The sequence below is a fragment of the Tetrapisispora phaffii genome, chromosome 6 (genome assembly GCF_000236905.1).
Source record: "Tetrapisispora phaffii CBS 4417 chromosome 6, complete genome".
In the NCBI taxonomy this organism is placed as follows: domain Eukaryota; kingdom Fungi; phylum Ascomycota; class Saccharomycetes; order Saccharomycetales; family Saccharomycetaceae; genus Tetrapisispora; species Tetrapisispora phaffii.
The window spans coordinates 635983-655352 of NC_016525.1; the positions used below are offsets into that span (position 1 = coordinate 635983).

General features: G+C 34.8%; 12 protein-coding genes across 12 annotated transcripts; 7 read left to right on the plus strand and 5 right to left on the minus strand.

Moving 5' to 3' along the window:
* Window positions 1-11: 11 nt before the first annotated feature.
* On the plus strand, window positions 12-350 carry DMO2 (Dmo2p; the record flags this gene model as incomplete). The annotated part of the gene is made up of 1 exon (XM_003686153.1): window positions 12-350. One exon carries the CDS (start codon window positions 12-14, stop codon window positions 348-350), a length of 339 nt encoding a protein of 112 aa, XP_003686201.1.
* A 241-nt stretch (window positions 351-591) lies between these two features.
* On the minus strand, window positions 592-2277 carry STE7 (mitogen-activated protein kinase kinase STE7; the record flags this gene model as incomplete). The annotated part of the gene is made up of 1 exon (XM_003686154.1): window positions 592-2277. The coding sequence occupies one exon, from the start codon at window positions 2275-2277 to the stop codon at window positions 592-594; it is 1686 nt and encodes a 561-aa protein (XP_003686202.1).
* A 1137-nt stretch (window positions 2278-3414) lies between these two features.
* On the plus strand, window positions 3415-4356 carry PNP1 (purine-nucleoside phosphorylase; the record flags this gene model as incomplete). Its single annotated transcript, XM_003686155.1, has 1 exon — window positions 3415-4356. The coding sequence occupies one exon, from the start codon at window positions 3415-3417 to the stop codon at window positions 4354-4356; it is 942 nt and encodes a 313-aa protein (XP_003686203.1).
* A 214-nt stretch (window positions 4357-4570) lies between these two features.
* Window positions 4571-5458, minus strand: TPHA0F02890 (WD40 repeat domain-containing protein; the record flags this gene model as incomplete). The annotated part of the gene is made up of 1 exon (XM_003686156.1): window positions 4571-5458. The coding sequence occupies one exon, from the start codon at window positions 5456-5458 to the stop codon at window positions 4571-4573; it is 888 nt and encodes a 295-aa protein (XP_003686204.1).
* A 384-nt stretch (window positions 5459-5842) lies between these two features.
* Window positions 5843-8140, minus strand: TPHA0F02900 (tetratricopeptide repeat protein; the record flags this gene model as incomplete). The annotated part of the gene is made up of 1 exon (XM_003686157.1): window positions 5843-8140. The coding sequence occupies one exon, from the start codon at window positions 8138-8140 to the stop codon at window positions 5843-5845; it is 2298 nt and encodes a 765-aa protein (XP_003686205.1).
* Window positions 8141-8451: 311 nt separating this feature from the next.
* MHF2 (Mhf2p) lies at window positions 8452-8778 on the plus strand (the record flags this gene model as incomplete). Its single annotated transcript, XM_003686158.1, has 1 exon — window positions 8452-8778. The coding sequence occupies one exon, from the start codon at window positions 8452-8454 to the stop codon at window positions 8776-8778; it is 327 nt and encodes a 108-aa protein (XP_003686206.1).
* Window positions 8779-9584: 806 nt separating this feature from the next.
* On the plus strand, window positions 9585-10547 carry HMX1 (Hmx1p; the record flags this gene model as incomplete). The annotated part of the gene is made up of 1 exon (XM_003686159.1): window positions 9585-10547. One exon carries the CDS (start codon window positions 9585-9587, stop codon window positions 10545-10547), a length of 963 nt encoding a protein of 320 aa, XP_003686207.1.
* Window positions 10548-11098: 551 nt separating this feature from the next.
* On the plus strand, window positions 11099-12409 carry MSS51 (Mss51p; the record flags this gene model as incomplete). The annotated part of the gene is made up of 1 exon (XM_003686160.1): window positions 11099-12409. The coding sequence occupies one exon, from the start codon at window positions 11099-11101 to the stop codon at window positions 12407-12409; it is 1311 nt and encodes a 436-aa protein (XP_003686208.1).
* Window positions 12410-12898: 489 nt separating this feature from the next.
* CDC36 (CCR4-NOT core subunit CDC36) lies at window positions 12899-13474 on the minus strand (the record flags this gene model as incomplete). The annotated part of the gene is made up of 1 exon (XM_003686161.1): window positions 12899-13474. One exon carries the CDS (start codon window positions 13472-13474, stop codon window positions 12899-12901), a length of 576 nt encoding a protein of 191 aa, XP_003686209.1.
* Window positions 13475-13892: 418 nt separating this feature from the next.
* Window positions 13893-14543, plus strand: FAP7 (nucleoside-triphosphatase; the record flags this gene model as incomplete). Its single annotated transcript, XM_003686162.1, has 1 exon — window positions 13893-14543. One exon carries the CDS (start codon window positions 13893-13895, stop codon window positions 14541-14543), a length of 651 nt encoding a protein of 216 aa, XP_003686210.1.
* Window positions 14544-15125: 582 nt separating this feature from the next.
* NRP1 (Nrp1p) lies at window positions 15126-17090 on the plus strand (the record flags this gene model as incomplete). The annotated part of the gene is made up of 1 exon (XM_003686163.1): window positions 15126-17090. One exon carries the CDS (start codon window positions 15126-15128, stop codon window positions 17088-17090), a length of 1965 nt encoding a protein of 654 aa, XP_003686211.1.
* Window positions 17091-17422: 332 nt separating this feature from the next.
* On the minus strand, window positions 17423-18568 carry SFA1 (bifunctional alcohol dehydrogenase/S-(hydroxymethyl)glutathione dehydrogenase; the record flags this gene model as incomplete). Its single annotated transcript, XM_003686164.1, has 1 exon — window positions 17423-18568. One exon carries the CDS (start codon window positions 18566-18568, stop codon window positions 17423-17425), a length of 1146 nt encoding a protein of 381 aa, XP_003686212.1.
* Window positions 18569-19370: the final 802 nt, after the last annotated feature.

A 19370-nucleotide genomic window follows, 5' to 3' on the forward strand; every position in this document is an offset into this window, starting at 1 on the left:
CATAAAGTAGAATGTCGAGTAATATATTAGCTGTCTTCAATCCTCCACCAGCCAGAGATATGGATAAAAGTGAATACCAGGACTGTTTACCATGTCAAATAATGAGCTCCTTTTTTGCTATTGGGTTTGGTAGTTATTTAGCTTCTGGGAAGCCCTTTAAATACGGTGAGAAAGAACGTAAAGCTGGTATGAGTTTAGCTGACTTTGATAAAAGAAATCCAAAGTGGTGGAGAGGTACCATGCGTGGATTAGGAGGTTCTTTAGTAGTTCTAGGTGTTATCAGAGGTACAGAAGGGTGGATGTGGAATAAAGACAAGCAATATAAGAAAATACTAAATAATGATGATTAATCGATAAAGCGTATATATTCCGAACTAGCTAGAATAGAATAAGCATCTAATGCTTTGTAAGTTATAGTGATTGTATATATTAAAAGGAATAAAATTGTATATGTTTATCTATAAATATTTTATATTGTTTCTTATGGGTATAGTTATTAATGTAAAAGACTAAAAAAGGGAATGGGTAAGGTCCATTGTTTGAAAGAATTGCATAAGAGCGTCATTTCGCAAGTAAATTTATTTTAGAAAATCATCTTCTTGCCAATGCAGCTTCTGCAGATCTCTCCAGTTGTTTCTTTTCATATTTGACTCTTTCAATCTCTTCTCTTCTCATCTGTTTATGCTTTTTGATTTCCGTCTTGATGTCCTTACACCACCTTCTGAATTCTCTATTTATATTATGATGCGTTGAGTTACTATTGGTATTATATTTTACTATGAAATCATGACATAGAAGTTCATTTATAGGGGATCTCTCCTTCTCACTTTTTATGCAACACCTATTCACAAAATCTGTTATTTCAACAGAATATGCTGAAGTTGTCTGATCTTTATCGCTTGCTGTAGGCAGTTTAGGAGAAGGTTCATTAACAATCCTTTGTAAAAGATCCAATATACCATCAGGCGAACTATTGTCAACTCCGTCATTATTTAAAGGAAATTCACCTGTTATTAGTTCAATAATCATTAAACCCAACGACCACACATCACCTTTTGTAGAGTAAACATTACCTTGTATTCTCTCTGGTGACATATATGTGGATGTACCTACAAATGTATCAACAATAGAGTTCACCATTTTACGCGAGACACCAAAGTCACATATTTTAACTTGACCTTGACTATTTATCAACACATTCGAAGGCTTAATATCCCTGTGAATAATTTTGTAATTAGAGTATAGATAATCTAATGCTGTTAATACGGAGTACGAGATCACTGAAATAGATAATTCATTGAACCATGTTACCATGCCTAAATGTGGATTGTTTTGAGTTTCATCTAATACTTGCATGCTTTTATTAATTTTTATTATTTGATCCAGTGACCCACAGTTCATATACTCTAATAGTATTACTAACTCATTATTATCATGATGGTTGGTAAACGCACCAAAAAATTCTACAATATTTGGATGAGTCTTAACACTTTTCATTATAGTTAACTCTCTCATGATTTGCTTTATGACAGCTTCATTATTCATTTCTACAGGAATCACTTTTTTGGCGATAATTGTCGAATTGGGTACATGAAGAGCCTTTGTGACAGTTCCGGAATTACCTGAACCAATTTTACCCAATTGAACTAAATTTTGTGGGTCAATTTGATAAGAAGTATTGCAACTTAGAGAATTTTTATCTTTCTCAGTGAACATTGCTTCTTCACCGTCTGGTGTAAGACCTTTTAATTTTGAATGCATTGAAGAGACCGGTGACATTTCACTCGTTGCCGTACTGCTGCTTGATATTACACTCTTCCTCTGAGTGCTCAACAGATAATTCAGACTCTCTTCGGATGTTGTTTTAGAATAGTCATGTAAATTCGAGTTATTTATTTGTATGCAATTGTCCTTTATTTGAGTAGTTTTCAATAAAGAATCTTGCGAATGATGCAATGGATTACCTCTAGAGAATAATTTATTATTTGTTTGACTAAATTCCATTAAAAGGTTTTCATTAGCATTTTCATCCTCTCTGTCATCTATATTGTCATCATTTCCAGCATGATTACCATCATCCATTGAATGGCTATCATTTTCACTACCTTTCTGATTCAAAGTCAGTTTCTTTTTAAAGTTCCTTCGTAGAGATAAGTCAGATCCTCCATATTTAAAAATATTGTTCTTATTATCATCAGTAGTTGAGATTTCATCCGATAACATCAACTGTTTCGCATTACGTCTCTCCAATGTATTTTTCTGAAACCTTGAATGCATTCCCAATTTAAACACAATTAATCACTATTTCAAAATAGGTACCAGTAGAACATGAACACTCTGCTAATATAATCCAAATATAATTGAACAATTCGTTACGCTGTGTATGTGCGTGTGCGATGGGACAGGAAACACTACAATTTAGTTTTCTTACAAATTGGCAATCTTGACGAGGTTTTATATTCAAACAACAAGAAAAAGCAAATCCAAGAGACAATGGAAATCGAGATCCCCATAACTTGAGTACTCAATAGAACCATATAATTATTTATTCAAAGAGACACCTCATTGAAGATGCATTTTATTTGATGCTAATTATTGTTTCATAATTAGTTTTCCAATTTTGAGATTTAACGCTCCAAGTCACATGATAAGAATGTGAGATAGTTAACGTCAACTAAAGTGTTTTAGCACAACAACGATATGCCAACAACGACATAAGTATGGCACCACATACTTTGCTCTTTAGCAGACAAGTATTGACGATTACTGAAGTTGGTCCAGTTCCATCAGAAACTATTTCAAAACACTGCAGATGAAATCTCAAGAACTAATTTGAGGTTGCTAAGATACTTGATAAGAATAAAGATCTGTACCGATGAGGACACTTGTGTAGGCTAGCTGTATACGATTTTGATGACCTTTAGGTATTACTATGTTTGTGTAACCAGCTCTAGAGACACACGTTTATAGCTCCCCACCCAAGGGTGTTCTTATTAGGAAGGCGAGCTGCAGAGTGTCGCGGCCACTTCACGAATCCAGATCAAATATGAAGCTGATTCTCTCATGTTGTTGTTAATTGGTCCACAACAAATATACATATATACATACATATATAGGTAGGTATATGTAGGCATATGTGTTTATTGTTGTACCGTGGACCCTTAAGGTACTGCTGTCACGCTGAGCCTGTCTGTGAGATCTTGCAGGGACATTGGAATCGCAGCGGGCGGGTAATAATGCCAATATTTCAAATAAGGAAGCAACTCATGGATTCTTTAAGGACTACGACATACATTTATAAAGGAATATCTCCTGTAAAAGAGGTTGTCATGTAGGTAGTTTTGTTCAAACGGTGGTTCCAATGACGGGAAAATAAGAGCGACAATACAAATAATTGGAATAGTCACATTCAAAATGGATAAGTTTAATATTGAAGATTACAGAGAAAAGATCGCTAAGTCTGCCATTTTTATTAAAGATCAGGTTGAAGCGCATTTTGGTAACACGTTCCAACCTAGGGTGTTGATCATATGTGGTTCGGGATTAGGAGGTATAACAAATAGAGTAGCAACATACCCTGTTCCTTTGAAGGTGCCATATGCAGTTATTCCAGGTTTCAAAGTAAGTACTGTGTTTGGTCATGAGGGGTCTCTATTGTTTGGCGAGATTGAAGGAACTCCAGTAGTTGTGATGAGTGGCAGGTTGCATGGTTATGAAGGGCATACTATTTATGACACCGTGTTTCCAATTAGAGCATTACATGAATTTTCTCAGATCGCTACAATGGGCTCGTTATCGAATTTAATTGTGACCAATGCTGCTGGCGCAACTAATCCTGACTATACAGTCTGCGATTTAATGTGTATCATTGACCATATAAATATCCCAGGTTTAGCTGGTGCTATGCATCCATTGAAAGGACCAAACATGGACGAGTACGGTCCAAGATTTTTGGCATTGAGTGATGCATACGACTTAGATCTAAGAAGATTACTATTTCAAAAGCAAAAAGAATTAAATATAGAGAGAAAGATCCACGAAGGAACATACACTTTCGTTTCAGGCCCAACTTTTGAATCAAGAGCGGAAGTTCGTATGATTAAGGCAATGGGTGGCGATGCTGTCGGAATGAGTACCGTGCCAGAAGTCATCGTTGCAAGACATTGTGGGTGGAAAGTATTGGCAATGAGTTTAATCACTAATGAATGTGTCTCTGATCCTCCTGCTAGTGTTTTTGATATTGATGCCGTTCCACTGGATAAAAGTTTGGCAACACATGCTGAGGTTCTATTAAATGGTACCAAAGCATCTGGGGATGTAGAAGCTTTAGTTCAAGCTGTTGTTTCAGAATTATAGGAATATTTAATCCAAATGTTTCTTATCAGATTCTGATTTATAACAATACTTGTTCCTAATACCTTTTTCAGCATTTAGTAGGTACAGTCATGTTTAATATAATAATTAATATATATGACTATCAGTTGTATTTTATTTTTTTTAAAAATTTACCTAAGCATTTTTACAATTTTAGATTTTATTTAATGACATTTATATATATATATATATATATTTATTGCTGAACTTCACCAGCTGAATCCCATGATCCACTTAGATTCTGCTTCCATAAAGTAACTTTATTGTCACCACCGGAAATTGCTAGAACATTTCCTGACAAAGACCAACTTGCTCTCCATAAGACATCCGAAAATTTTTCTGATTTTAGTAATGTTTTCTTCCATGGTCCATCATTATTTACTTGTGTCCAGATCACACAAGTACGATCCTGAGAAACAGAAGCAATGTATGATTGTGATAGCAAAGATGGAGACCAAGCAACATCCCTAACCCAATCGGAATGGCCCTCTAATGATTCTTCTAAACTGTACGTTTTGCTATTGGACTCGTATTTCCAAACCTTAACTAAATTATCAGCCCCACCTGTGACAAATCGGCGAAGTTGTTTCAGGGATTTGTTTTGTTCTTCTACAACTGCAGGAGCCCAGCATACTGAATTAACACCAATCGAATGGGCATCAATGACAATTGGTGTCAAAGATCCATTTTCTTCAAATTCGATGATGGAAACCTTACCATCAGAAGAACCTGCCAACAACAAAGCACCGTATTCATGTGGGGCCCACTTAACTGAGTTGACAGATGCAGTATGAGTTGAATGAACAGCGATTTGACTCCATTTACCATTTTCCTCTTTCCAGATTAAAACTTTACCATCGTATGAACAAGATGCTAAAGTATTACCAAATTTTGGATGAGCCCATTCAACTCTCCATACTGGACCTTCATGACCAAATAATGTATCAACTAATCTCTGATTTCCACCTTCGATATCGAAAATCTTGATTGTCTTATCTGATGAACAAGTTGCCAGACGTTTACCATAATAATCTAATGCTGTATCGTGTATTAAATCGGAATGTGGGTTAGCGATAGAAACCATTGCAAATAATTTATTTTATTGCAAGGGGATATGTCTTCAACTAGTCAAGCAATTAGGAGATTTCAATAAGCTGTGTATAAATATGAAGTGTCTTAAGTGCAATTCAGACTTCAAAGTTGATCCTAATCAGAAATGTATGCTCTTGTTATAGTTATTCTGTCTACTTTCCGATATTTGAAGCATTAAGATTGATATTTTATTATTACCATTGCGGGTCGGGTAATATGCAACTGGATTCAGCCGCTATGTAACTATTACTAATCTCCCTTCACCAAGAACCATCTTCAACATGACATTATACATAACATTTCATGACTTTTTCGTTTATAAATTGATCCTAAATAAATAATAATATGGTTTAAGTTATTTACTGAAAATGGTAATCTATACTAATCTTTGATCATTTACACGTATTTGGACACCTTGTCTTCTTGCAATTGCACGCACTAAGATGTAGAATAAGAAAATCAAACCGACTATTGCGACACCATACAAATCTTCTGTTGTTAAACCTAGAATTTCAGTTATTGTTGTTATGTAGGTGCCAAAATGAAAGTCTGCGTTTGATCCCGTACGAGAGTGTCTACTATTATCATTTATGATATTTTTGAAAATTGTGATAATTTGCATGTACCAGGGTATTGAATTAAATAAATCAATGTTTTTATCATCAGAACTAGTGTTATAACCATTGATTCTGCTCCACCATGCTTTTAATTGTAATTTTAGTAAACTTAATTTCACTCCTAATAAAATATTTTTATCGTATTCTAAAGCTTCGTCATAGAATCGTTTTGCTAAATAATAATCTTTTTCCACACCTAGTCCATATTCATACATGTATCCCAAGTTCCATAATGCACTTGAGGAATATCTCAAAGAAGCACTTTGGTACATCGTAATTGCTCTTGGGTAATCACCCATATTATAATATAAGTTACCTGCAATGACACCTGCATCAGTATTATGTAAATTGAAAGCACGTGAATAATAAGATATCGATAGCTGCTTTCTTTCTTCAGATGTGACATATTCATCATCTAATAGAGGAGACATACGGTAAAGTAAATATGCAGTTGATACCAAGGCAGGCTCCCACCCTTGTTCTCCTGCCTGTAGATAGCCCCAAATTGCGGCCTCAGTTTTGCCTAATAATAAATTCACATACGCTTCTTTTAATTGAGGAGCTGATATATGATCATTTTTTTCTATAAAATGCTTGTAAAGAAATGCAGTATCATCACATGAATGCTGATTGTTGAAACCATCTTCAAGCATTTTAGCAAATTCATAAATTGATGGTACATGCCCTCTTGAATAAGCTTGTTGCATTAGAACAAATGGATCACCTAATTTCATTTCTGGATGTGCAATGGATATTTTTGATAATTGGAAAAAATCATTCCCATCTTCATCATTCATCCCCGTCATGTATTTATAATATTGAGCAGCTTTGGTGATGTTATTATAGGCATACTGAGAAATCAAACCCAAATCACGGTAAGCTCCACTACGAATATATGTTAACGGTTTGAGCACCTCAACAGATCTCTTTAAATAAAATTCTGCTGTTGCAACATCTGCAGTTGGAACACCTTCGCCAGTCAAATACAAATGGCCCAACAAGTCTATACATTTGGAATAAAAATACAATTGAATATTTTCCATAAGGACGGTTGTGTCATCATATTCCATATATACATTTTCCAAAGCTATTCTTGCCCTTTCGGGGTCTCGTCTTTTGTTATAGGTTCCTTTGTACATATCCAATGCAGTGTAATATATATCGACCAATTCGTCTATCATCTGGTCATCATCATCAGCGAACATATTTTCAGAAGTGAAACTTAAAACGATCCTTCCTTCATTCATTTGTGTATAAAATATCGAAGATAGATCAGGTTTTTGTGATGGTGTTCTTGTCAATGACGCTGATATCGTATTTAAACCGGAACCGATAAGACCATCTTCAAAATCTGAGACTCTGATGTTATAAGTTTCCAATGGTGGGAAAAAAATGTTCCATTCTTCTGGAGTGTATGTATTTTTAATATAATCAGCGACTTCTCTATATAATAACAATGCTTTATCACAATCTCTTGGAACATTCAGGCCTGCTAAATACCTATAAGCCAAAGCCTGTTTTGCTCTAATATCCCCTAATAATGCCGACTTTTCGTAATAGACCAAGCTCTTTGGAGTGTCAATAGGAATTGTCCCCAGTAGACCTGTTGAGTAGATGACTGCCATTTCGAACAAACCTGTTGAATTTGTATAATTTGTAACTTCGTTAAATCTCATCAAATATTCTACTGCCAAAGTTTTGTTCTGCGGCAAACCATACGAGCCCAACAGGTTAATATTTGCTAGCTTGTACAACGCCTCTGCATTGTTAAACTTCTCTGCTGATATTTGCAAATCATTATATAATTTCAATTGGAGAGAGTTGGTTGAATTCTGTTCATTCCAAAACTCATCGTATTCCTTCAATTGTTGTTCTGGCGAATATGCATCAGAGAGCTGAAGTCTCTTTGAATCCAGCATTTTATTATCACTAGCAAAATAATCCACATTGAACTGCGGTTCATTCAACAAAGTTTTCACGTCATTCCATGGATCCACCAGTTGTGCCAAAACGTTCACTGACACTACCAGTGTAAAACAAAGCCTATGCAAAAGCATCCTGGAATATGCAAACAACTTCTATAAAGTGTACCTCTAGTGATGAAAACCAATTGCTCGTTGAAGCTGTAGTTTAAAGAGTAATTTTGAGAACACAATTAGTATGTTAAACAAGGGATTATAAATAGGTATCCCATGCATTTTTAACTAAGCTGTGTATGTAATTTTTGACTATGCAGTTTAAGCGCATTAACTAATGCGCTTAAACTATATAAGAGAGATAAATATATAAATATATACGTTACATGAAAATATATATGCTTGTGATAGAAATTAGAGATGTTACGATACAAGATCGAGACGTAACAGTGATGAACGAGGAGGAATTGGATGGACCGATCCCTAAGGATACCATTGCTAGAATCTTGCAATTGGAGTCGTTTGGTGAAGAGACTCGTATTTCTGCAGAGTCCGTTGGAATTCTTCAAAAATACATGGAGCTGTTTGTTCGAGAAGCAGTGCTGCGATCGATTGAGAACCGTGAACAGAAACAATCCAACATCGAAGCACTTAAAAAGGCTCCTGCTAAGGCCAACCCGGATCAACTGCAGACCTTCCAACATAGCTTCAATGGCATCGAGCTAACCCATGAGGACTTAGAGGAAATATCAGGACTCTTGCTATTAGACATGTCGTAAAAGCCTAGTTGCCCGGACATAAACTCACCATTGCTCGTTACCCGCATCTCCCTGTTTACCCCTTCCGTGGGACACGCACCTGCCCTCGCGGGGACTTCCGCGGCAACACCCAAATCCTTTTTACCCTGCCCTCTCTCGCCCGTCCCTGTGACTTGTCCCGCGAGAGGGTGGTGTAACAACTGGCGTGTGGCTCCGTGACCGGATTGAGATTTCGGGTGCATAACGCCGCTGTTACCGGAAACAACGAGTGGTAGGGTGCAGGCGCGCGTGTGGGTGTACATGCCCACGTGACTTGGCCGGGCGTTTCGGTGATTGGTTTGGCTTTTAATAGTGAAGGCCCAAGCATACGACAATAAAGCCAACTCTATTTCTAACAGATGCAAACGATGTACCCATAACGTTGTTGTTGATAAGTAGACGTTCGTGTGGGTGTCGATTTACGGTTAGCAACTGACATGGTGTTTTGTGGATCTTAGACTGTGCTAGACACTGTTAAGATGCACCTCTGTGTCAACGGAATATCCAAAGAACAAGAGGAGTCTAATGAACTCCGGATCGTGCTTGTTTCGTCTCTTATCTGTTAGATCCCATTTAGTTTATCAGAAGGGTGTAAATGTTTCGATGAGGTGCTTAGTAATGGTTCCACCCACACTTTATCACATATATAAGAGGCAGACTTCTTCATAAAAATAGATGGACAGCAACCGAGACTTATTTATTCTTACATATAATCATTGTCTAGTTGTAATTATATAACAAACTCAATCGCACAGTCGCTCACACACACACACACACACACACACAAAATGTCAAACGTAAAAATTATTCCTTCTCCAACTGATGTGAAAGCTCTAGCTAATAGAATTAACTTCGAAACAAGAGACTTCCATAATAAGATAGGTGCTTTCATGTCAATTAGACTCGCACTCGCGTTAAGACATGGTTTCATTTATAGACAAGGTCTAGTTGCATTTTATCATATTTTCGGAACCATTGAGAATGAAATAGATAACTTATTAAATACGCTAGATTCAGAACTGGATTCTGTTCAAATACAAACAAAAAAAATCTTGAAATCCTTCTATGTAAACGAGTTTAGAAGAAAAGATAATTTGCTTCAAGATTTGACTGTTCTTTACTATCCGGAATTCAAAGGGAATAGACAAGATGTGTTGGATTTCTTAAATTCGGAAACGTTTAACAAAGAGAACTATCCAGAATTAAACTTCTTCACAGATTATATCAAAGACACTACGAAGGAGAAACCATATACAATCATTGCATACTGCCATGTCCTTTACCTGGCGTTATTTGCAGGTGGCAAGATCATGAAATCAAATGTTCTTAAAAATGTAGGTCTATTCCCAAAATTCGACCACATGTCTCATGAAGAAGTAACGAATCAAGGTAGTAATTTCTTTAGATTCACACAAGAAGACACCGCTGATTTCGATTCAAAACTAAGATTCGAATATAAGAAGAATTATGAACTTTCAACAAGAGATGAATTGAATGAGATGCAAAAAAATGATATCATCGAAGTGTCAAAAAATATTTTCGTTATGTTGGAAAATGTTATTGCTGAAATCGGGGCCAAGAACAGAACCAAGTTGATGGGGGGCTTCACATTGAAAACAATAACATATTTGGTTGAAGAATGGAAATACAATGAAAAATTAACAAAGACAAATAAACAAATAATACTCCTTATCATCTCAATTATCAATATATTAATAACTTACACCATCATTAAATGGTTTCTCTCCTAATGTTACCCACCATGATTTGCTTAAAATTACTTTAAAGTTATATATATATTATATAACATATATATTATCATTACACTCTAATATCATCAAACCCATTGTGACACTTTCTTGTCATTCGTGACACTTACTTACCGACAATAATGAAACATCACGTGACATACGGTTGTCTGTCTCTGGGGTTCAAACTAAAAAAATTATTTGTCGTTTAAGCATTTGAATCTTAATCTAAATAATAACTGCCTGTGTAGTAAAACGTACACAACAATTGAATGTCTTCATGTTGTTGCAAGGCTAAAGGAATGTATATATCCTTATTTAAAAAGTATTGACTTCTGTAATTGGTCTTTCTTCGTGGTAATATCTCTTCTTTCTCGGATAAAAACTACCGTTTAAGGAGACTAAGAAATACGACTAGTACAAGCAACGAATATTATTCAATCGTTATTCTATTTTATTTAGAGCCCTATCTGCTTCATATTTGTACCAACTGTTAGATCTGTTGTCACTGTAAGTGGTACTTCGTGTTATACAATACATTATATCGCAAAAAAATGACTGTCCTCATGTCTTCGATCAATACTTTGAGACATCCAATGTCCATGAACATTTTGAATAAGAATACTTTAACATCTCTGCCATCAAGCCAGAAAAGATCATTGATGGGGTTTGTTAAAAACGCATTGGGTTTAGATCCATCTCCATCCCCTGACGATCCAACTCCAGAGAACAGGTTCCATCCTTGGGATCAATCCCCTTCCCCTGATTTGAGAGAAAGGGCAGCAAGAATTAGAACTCTTGCTAAATGTCCTGTGACAAAGAAGGAAATTAATTATACCTGTCCACTCTCTGGGATCCCAACCCATCATTCAAGGGAGGCTTGGGAAGCCGACAAAGATTATCATCAATCGAAAAGATACGAAATTTTAAAGAAAGTAAATATTTACGAACATGATCTAAGAAGTGGAAGACCTTTCCCTGAATTTGATTTTCCATTAGATCAGATTCATGATCGTGTTGTAAATTTGACAAACTGGGATTTATTTTTTTATACACGTAACTTTTACTCAATGGACACAGAGTTCCAATTAGCTGCCGTGACTAAAATGTTGAGTTATCCAATGACCATTGGTTCAATATTGCATCAATTTTCTCCATATTCTTTAAATCCAAAAGGCCCAATTACTTTAGAAGGTTTAAAATCACTAGCGGCACTACGTTATAGTTTATACCCATTCCAACGTAAATCTAATATATCTCTAAAATTGCACGATCGTCCAATGAGAATATTTATTTTAGGAGCTAGAGCTGAAGCTCAATTGCCAGGTCATGTATGGAAGCAACTGCAATTTTTATTTCCTGATCAAACTTTCGAGATTCACTTCATCGGCACTGAATGTTTACTAAACAATGAAAAAAACAAATATATAAAATCAGCTATTCCTGTTGTTAAGAAAATTGATGAAACTATGAAACTAATCTATCATTCTGACTATTTCCATGTTTACCACGAAGCTCAAGATTTTGTTCCTTATGATCCATATTTAGACGTTTTCTTCACTTTCCATCCTGGTTTTGCTGCCCCTGAGACTTCAGACTTGTGGATGGGTGATACAATGAAGGCTTTACTAGAGACTAAATGTGCCATCTTTACCACCGGTTTTAACAAGCAAGATATTACCAATGATGTTGAGATTGTCAAAGCTAGATATGGGAAAGAGATGGATACTCTAATGGATCCAATTAAGAATTCATATGGTAGTACAAAATGGGAATTAAATGACATGAATCCCCAAGAAATTTTCCAATTCAACATGTATGTTGCAGGATTTAGAGGGAAGAGATACCATACTATTAAGAGATAATTCCAACAAGCATTGTGTTAATACTCATTCGCCTTTTTTTTACATCCGATATATGTTGCAGAACAGGTCTCTTGTCACCACTATTTGAAATCAAATAATTTTCAATGTTGAAATTACATTAGACTAGCTCCCAAATTATGAATTGCATTTGATGAATTCAAATTGTAAATAATAATCACATTTTTTTAAATCTTATAAACTCTACATGTATATAAATATAATCACGACAAACTATAAAATAATTATTTGTTAAAAGATTCAGAAATTTTAGCTCGCAACGTACTGTCATCTTCTTACAATTTGAATGCATTTATAAGATATCAAATAGCAAATGAACTTGACATTTAGTAGAATCGTAAAGAAGTTTGATAATTATAGCACAGATTTATATTTATTTTTCTTATTAAAAATTAAATTTTTATATGATGTGAGATGGCAAATATAAATTTATATATTAAATGTTCTCTAATTTCCCATTGAAAAACGTATTCACATGATGGCATTATAAAATAATACGAAATCTCTTTGACATTTTTCCCATCTTTGTGGGTCAAAAAATATGTAAGAGCCCCTTTCACTTTGTCCATCTGCTGTTACTATAGGTTCTACTATTGGATCTTTTGTTAGCCAAGCCTTTAATATTTTATGATAACGCCAATTACGTTTCCTCAGTTCTAAATAGGTTAATTCCTGGATCACGGTGCCAGGATGCTTGTAAAATAAATAAAACAGCGTCTCATCTTGAAATAATGAAATTCTTTGCTGGTCTGTTTCCACAGAATTGAAAACTGATGGTGTATCTATAGATTGTAAAACTTTTGGTATATTAGTGAATGACTTTGGTGTGAAATAACGTGGTTCTACTTCACTCCTAGAAGTTTCTGCCCATGGAGATTGGAAAGTATCCAGAACACGATATCTTTTATTGTTATTAGGTATGCCTAAAGAATGTTGTATTGAGGTCAAATCAGCACCGATGGTCATAGCATGATTATATTTTTTTGAAAATTCAGGGTCATCCTGTTTGATTAAAGGAAGCAGTGCTTCTAAACCAAATTTATCCATTACGAATCAGTATTGTGTCTCACACGTAAAAAAGTCGAAATAATCAATCAAAGTTTTATTTCTGTTATAAAAAGCAATATATCCTTATCCGTGCTATTCAATATATGTTAGTATCCCTTTCAATAATTGATACAAAGACTTTATAAGAAATATTGAATATTGTAGTTATATTTCAATTCATAAAGTGTTCATTACAAAAATGAAAAATTTATTATGAGAATTTCCGGAAAGCCTCTAAGATATGAAAAAATCGATGAGCTCTATACTACAATGCACACTTTATGAAGTTGATAGTTTATTAAAGTTGTTTATGATTTATCAACAAAAGAAATGTTCAATAGTCTATATAGAGAGGTGAACTTGCTTCTAAGTTAATTTTTAAGACGGCAATTGAGTTAAGATAAACTACCAATTAAAGATGTCTCGCAGATACCAACCTAATTTATTGATCACTGGTACTCCAGGTTGTGGGAAGTCTACAACTTGTGAGCTTTTACAGAGGAGACTATCTGATTATACCTACTACAATATTTCTGACTTTGCTAAGGAACATAACTGCTATGATGGTTTTGATGAGGGACGTAAATCGCATATTGTCGATGAAGATAAGTTGTTGGATGAATTAGAACCACTATTACGTAAAGGCAAATGTATTGTTGATTGGCACGTTAACGATGTGTTTCCAGAAAGGTTGATTGATTTAGTTGTTGTGTTGAGATGTGATAACTCTGTATTGTACGACAGATTGAAATCAAGAGGTTATCATGATTCAAAGATCGATGAAAACATGGATGCCGAGATCATGGGAGTCGTTTTACAAGATGCTCAAGAATCTTACGCTCAGGAGATTGTTGTTGAATTGCAAAGTGATACAACTGAACAAATGGATGAGAATGTCGATAAAATTGTTGATTGGGTAGAGTTATGGATCAAACAACACAAAAACGGTGTCACAAATGAATTGTCCAAAAAGGCCGCCTCGAGCGCTAACGAGAGTGCAAGTGAGAGTGAGCAAAAAGAAGAAGAAGAGGAGGAGGAGGAGGAGGAAGGGTCTGACGATGGTAACTAGACGTTATTGTTCTCCAACGATATGCATACGACTTACATAGATGTAAAATAAATAGTGATAAATTTCAATTCAATTTGCTGTCTCGACTTGTAAAGACTTCAAATAAACATTAAATCTTATCTGTGTAACATCACAACACTATGCTATTATAATCAATCGTTTATAACCTCGAAGTTCTGATGCCAGATCCTTCAAAAATCGATCCATTCTGTACCTTAATTTCGACTTCTTAAACTTTGCTTGAAAATTTTTTTTCAAAGTCTGCGTTGAGAATTGAAAACATGTTAGAATAGAAACTCAAAAGTTCGATGAGTTGCATTGTGATATAAGAAGATATAATAAATTCAATAATGGCTATGACGTTATTTATTGTTATATTCTTCTAGGTCTAGCAATAGGATAGGGATTGACAATATCTTTGTGTTCTCTTTAGGTTATAAGATCTTTTTTTTGCATTATAAGTTTTGGTAACATTCTCATATTTGTCAGTGTGTGTGAATAGTGCGAAGTTGTTGGCTGAGTGGTGCTGGTTATAATCAATAGTAGGTCAGATAAATAATTAACATTAAATAAGTAGGAAAGATGTATTATATTTTTGTAGAGACTGAGACTTTACATAAAATAGAAACTCCGAAAGACCACACACAAATAGTTAGTTTAAGCTATCAATTGATTAATGTTGAGTATAAAGAGGACCTATCTTATGATGTTAAAAAAAATGATGTTGTCATCTTATCATTAGGTGATTCTATGGCGAATGGGGATATTATGACTTTCAAAGATATTATTGAACAATTCTCTAGAAACGTTGAAAAAACAATAGGAAACGAGGAAAAAGTTCTATGCTCATTGAATTCAACCTGGGACCTTCGTGTAACTATTCCAAGACAATCAAATGATGAAGGTATCATCTTACCGTCTTTTTTAAAGTTACCAATTATTTTTGACCTGTGGAAAGAATATCAGAGATGGTGTAATCTACATTTCTCTGAAATCAATACTATGAAGACAAAGAAGTATAAGGATTCATCAGAATTATACAAAATCTTGGAAATAAATCAAAATTCTGATGCCAAAACAAATAACGAAAAATTAAATGATAGAAGTGGTAATATTAACATGGATCGCGGGTATAAAAAGAACGATGTTAGAAGCACAGTAGATGTATTCATGGCAATTGTTGACAAATGTTCGACTCCAGAGGATCATGAATCTGTATTGACTCATCCTTATAACTCAAATGTGGACTTCCAAACATTTATTCAAGAAACATCAAAAATAATTTATATGAATAATTTACCACCAGATACAACACAAAGTGAGTTGGAATCATGGTTTGCACAGTTTGGAATTAAACCAGCAAGATTATGGACGGTTAGGAACATTTTGGAAAGTACATCTTATACAAATTCTAATGGGAACTCCAATAATAGCCCCTATGTAGAAGAACATGATAGTATTTCTGGTTTTGCTGTATTTCAGACTCATAAAGAAGCTACAGATGCGTTGTTGCTAAATGGTCGTTCCATTTTGTCAAACATGGCTAATACAAAACAACCAAGGGTGGTTGAGCATATTGTAGAATTGCAACCATCATCTATGGTGATTTTAGAGAGAATTCAAGAAATCTCCTCACAGTTTCCTCAAAGCAAAAATAAACCTAGACCAGGTGATTGGAACTGTATGTCATGTGGTTTTTCGAACTTCCAAAGAAGAACTTCATGTTTTAGATGTTCCTTCCCTGCAGCAACTTCAAATAATGGAAATGGAACAAATGTTAATAATACCATAAATACGAGAAAATATAATAATGGTAATAATGAGAATTCTTTGAACTCCGCTAATAAAAACACTATGAATTCTTATTCGTTAAACCAATACCAACTTGATAATAAAGACCGCATTTCTACAGATATTCACTCCCCAATGGATTCTTCCAATTACAATAATATGGGCATATATGGTGGGAATATTTCTGCAGGTAATAACATTTTAACTCAAAATTCGAATATGATCATGAATAATGTCAATAATCATAATTTACTTTCAAATTATGATAATTTAACAGGAAATATAGGGTATTCTTTAAATAACGGTCATACCAATAACCAATATCGTTATAACCATAATAATCATTTGGGTTTTCAAAACAACGCATATAATGCAAATAATAACAGGTACAGCAACCAAGGTAATGGGTTAAATAACGGAGGCTCTAATGTTCCATTCAGAGCCGGTGATTGGAAATGTAGTGCATGTAGCTACCATAATTTTGCAAAGAATATCGTGTGTCTTCGTTGTGGAGGTCCAAAAACTCAAGCTATTTTAAATGATATGAATAAATCAATGTCTCATAATTCAGGACAGAAGTATAACGGCCATTCAAATCATAAATCTCAGTATAATGATCATGAAAAAATGGGTTCAAATAATAGGGTCGATACTCCAACTTCGAGTTCCACGGTATCATCAGAAGACTTACATGATAAGAACATAAACAAGGAATATTACATTGATAACAAGAAGCACAATAATTCATTTGTTTAATATTGTTTTCATATAGTTTATATGTTAACAACAGTATATCATATATGCAAAAAGTAATAACTTTTACTTTGGTATTATATGATAATATAGCATATACAAATTTTCAGTTAGGTTAGGCAATTTATAAATTTGGGATTTAGTATAAAATAAAAATATCAAGCTATCGTCATTTAGTGTTGCGTATAATTATAAAGGGAAATGGATAAATTTTATGAATTAAAGATAAAATTTCGAAAACTTTTGCGATCAGAGCTACTCTTGGGTTATGATGAAATTTTGAAATTAACTACATTCATAAATATGAAGTATATATTCTTGTTACCCTATATATATTATGTTGAAGTGTCCAAAACTGTTCTTAGGCAACTACCATTGTGTAAGTCTTCAAAAGCAGCATTGATTTCAGTAAAAGGTCTTCTACCGGTGATGAATTCATCAACCTTTAGAGTACCACTTTGATAATCCTTAATTAGACCACCCATTTCGGATCTACCTTTAATACCACCAAAAGCGGAACCTCTCCATACTCTTCCAGTAACCAATTGGAATGGTCTAGTAGCTATTTCTTGACCAGCGGCAGCAACACCAATGATGATAGATTGACCCCAACCCTTGTGACAAGCTTCCAATGCGTTTCTCATTACATTGACGTTACCGGTACAGTCGAAGGTGAAATCTAAACCACCGTCGGTCATTTCGATTAACTTGGATACGATGTCCTCGCTATCTTTCAATTCTTTCGGATTAACGAAGTCAGTAGCGCCAAACTCAAATGACCAATCTTTCTTATCGTTATTTAAGTCTACAACGATGATTTTGGAAGCGCCTCTAGACTTAGCACCTTGAACCACAGATAGACCAACTGTACCAGCACCGAAAACGGCAACAGTGTCACCTTTTTGAATGTTAGCAGTTTTAATGGCAGCACCATAGCCGGTAGTAACACCGCAACCTAGCAAAGCGGTTGGTTCGAAGGAAACAGATTTGTCGAAAGCAACAAGTGAAACATCAGCAACAACAGTGTATTGCGAAAAAGTGGAACAACCCATGAAGTGGTAAATTGGTTTACCATCTTTGTCGTGGAATCTAGTAGTGCCATCTGGCATGACACCTTTACCTTGAGTAGCTCTAACAGAACCACATAAGTTAGTTTTACCAGACAAACAAAATTTACATTTGCCACATTCAGCGGTGTACAATGCAATAACATGGTCACCGACCTTGACATTAGTGACATCAGCACCAATAGATTCGACAATACCAGAACCTTCATGACCTAAAACACATGGAAAAAGACCTTCTGGATCGACCCCAGATAAAGAATAAGCATCAGTATGGCACACAGCAGTCTTAACTATTTTGATTCTTACTTCGTGAGCCTTTGGTGGGTCAACAACGATTTCAGTGACAGTTAATGGCTTATTAGCCTCATAAGCAATAGCAGCAGTACAAGTGATTGGTTTACCAACAGCAGACATTGTTTGTAATGTGGGATCAAGTTAGTGTTTTTTCGCTGGATCAAAAGAGAAGCAAAGAGAATAACAAAGGACCAAAAAACCCACAGACTTAAATATTGAATCAGATTACAATTGAGTAACAAGAACGAATGATTAACTAAATTGAATGTAACTAAATGGTTCTAAAAAAGGTTAGTTACGGAGTTACTATTATAAAATGTTAATGGATTTTACTGAAAAATAATATCGCTTACAGTGTGAAAAATCGCAACTTAATGATTAATGGCATAAACTTTCAGCGTTTGGGGACAGTTGTTTATCTATATCAAGGCTAAAGGGTGATCAATAGGATAACAATTAATAATGGGTAATATAAAGATTGCTGGTGCCTGTTTGTTTGAGTATTTCTTAGGGACGATGAGGAGAAATATCAATTATAACCATCGATCCAGGTCTTCGAGCACTGGTGGAAAACCTTGCAAAATAGTAACTGCCGAATACGGAATTTTTCACATTTTAAGGTTTTCGACGTCAGAGATTTTTACATATATGAAATCGTTTATGGTGTTTACTGCCCATCTTCTTAAATCTAAGATATTACTGTATTAGGATGTATCGGTCGTATTGTGCGTTTAAACATCGTTTATGACAAATGTGGTTGTTTATTTTAAATGTAGTTCGATAACTGAAGGATACATTATTATTTAAAGGGTTGGTAGCTCTTGGTAAGCTGAATCGTTAATTGATCAGGCTGCCTGTCGAGCTAGTGATTTTGTTTCATATATTGTATAAGCAACAGAGAAGTGCGTCCAAGGGAAACGAT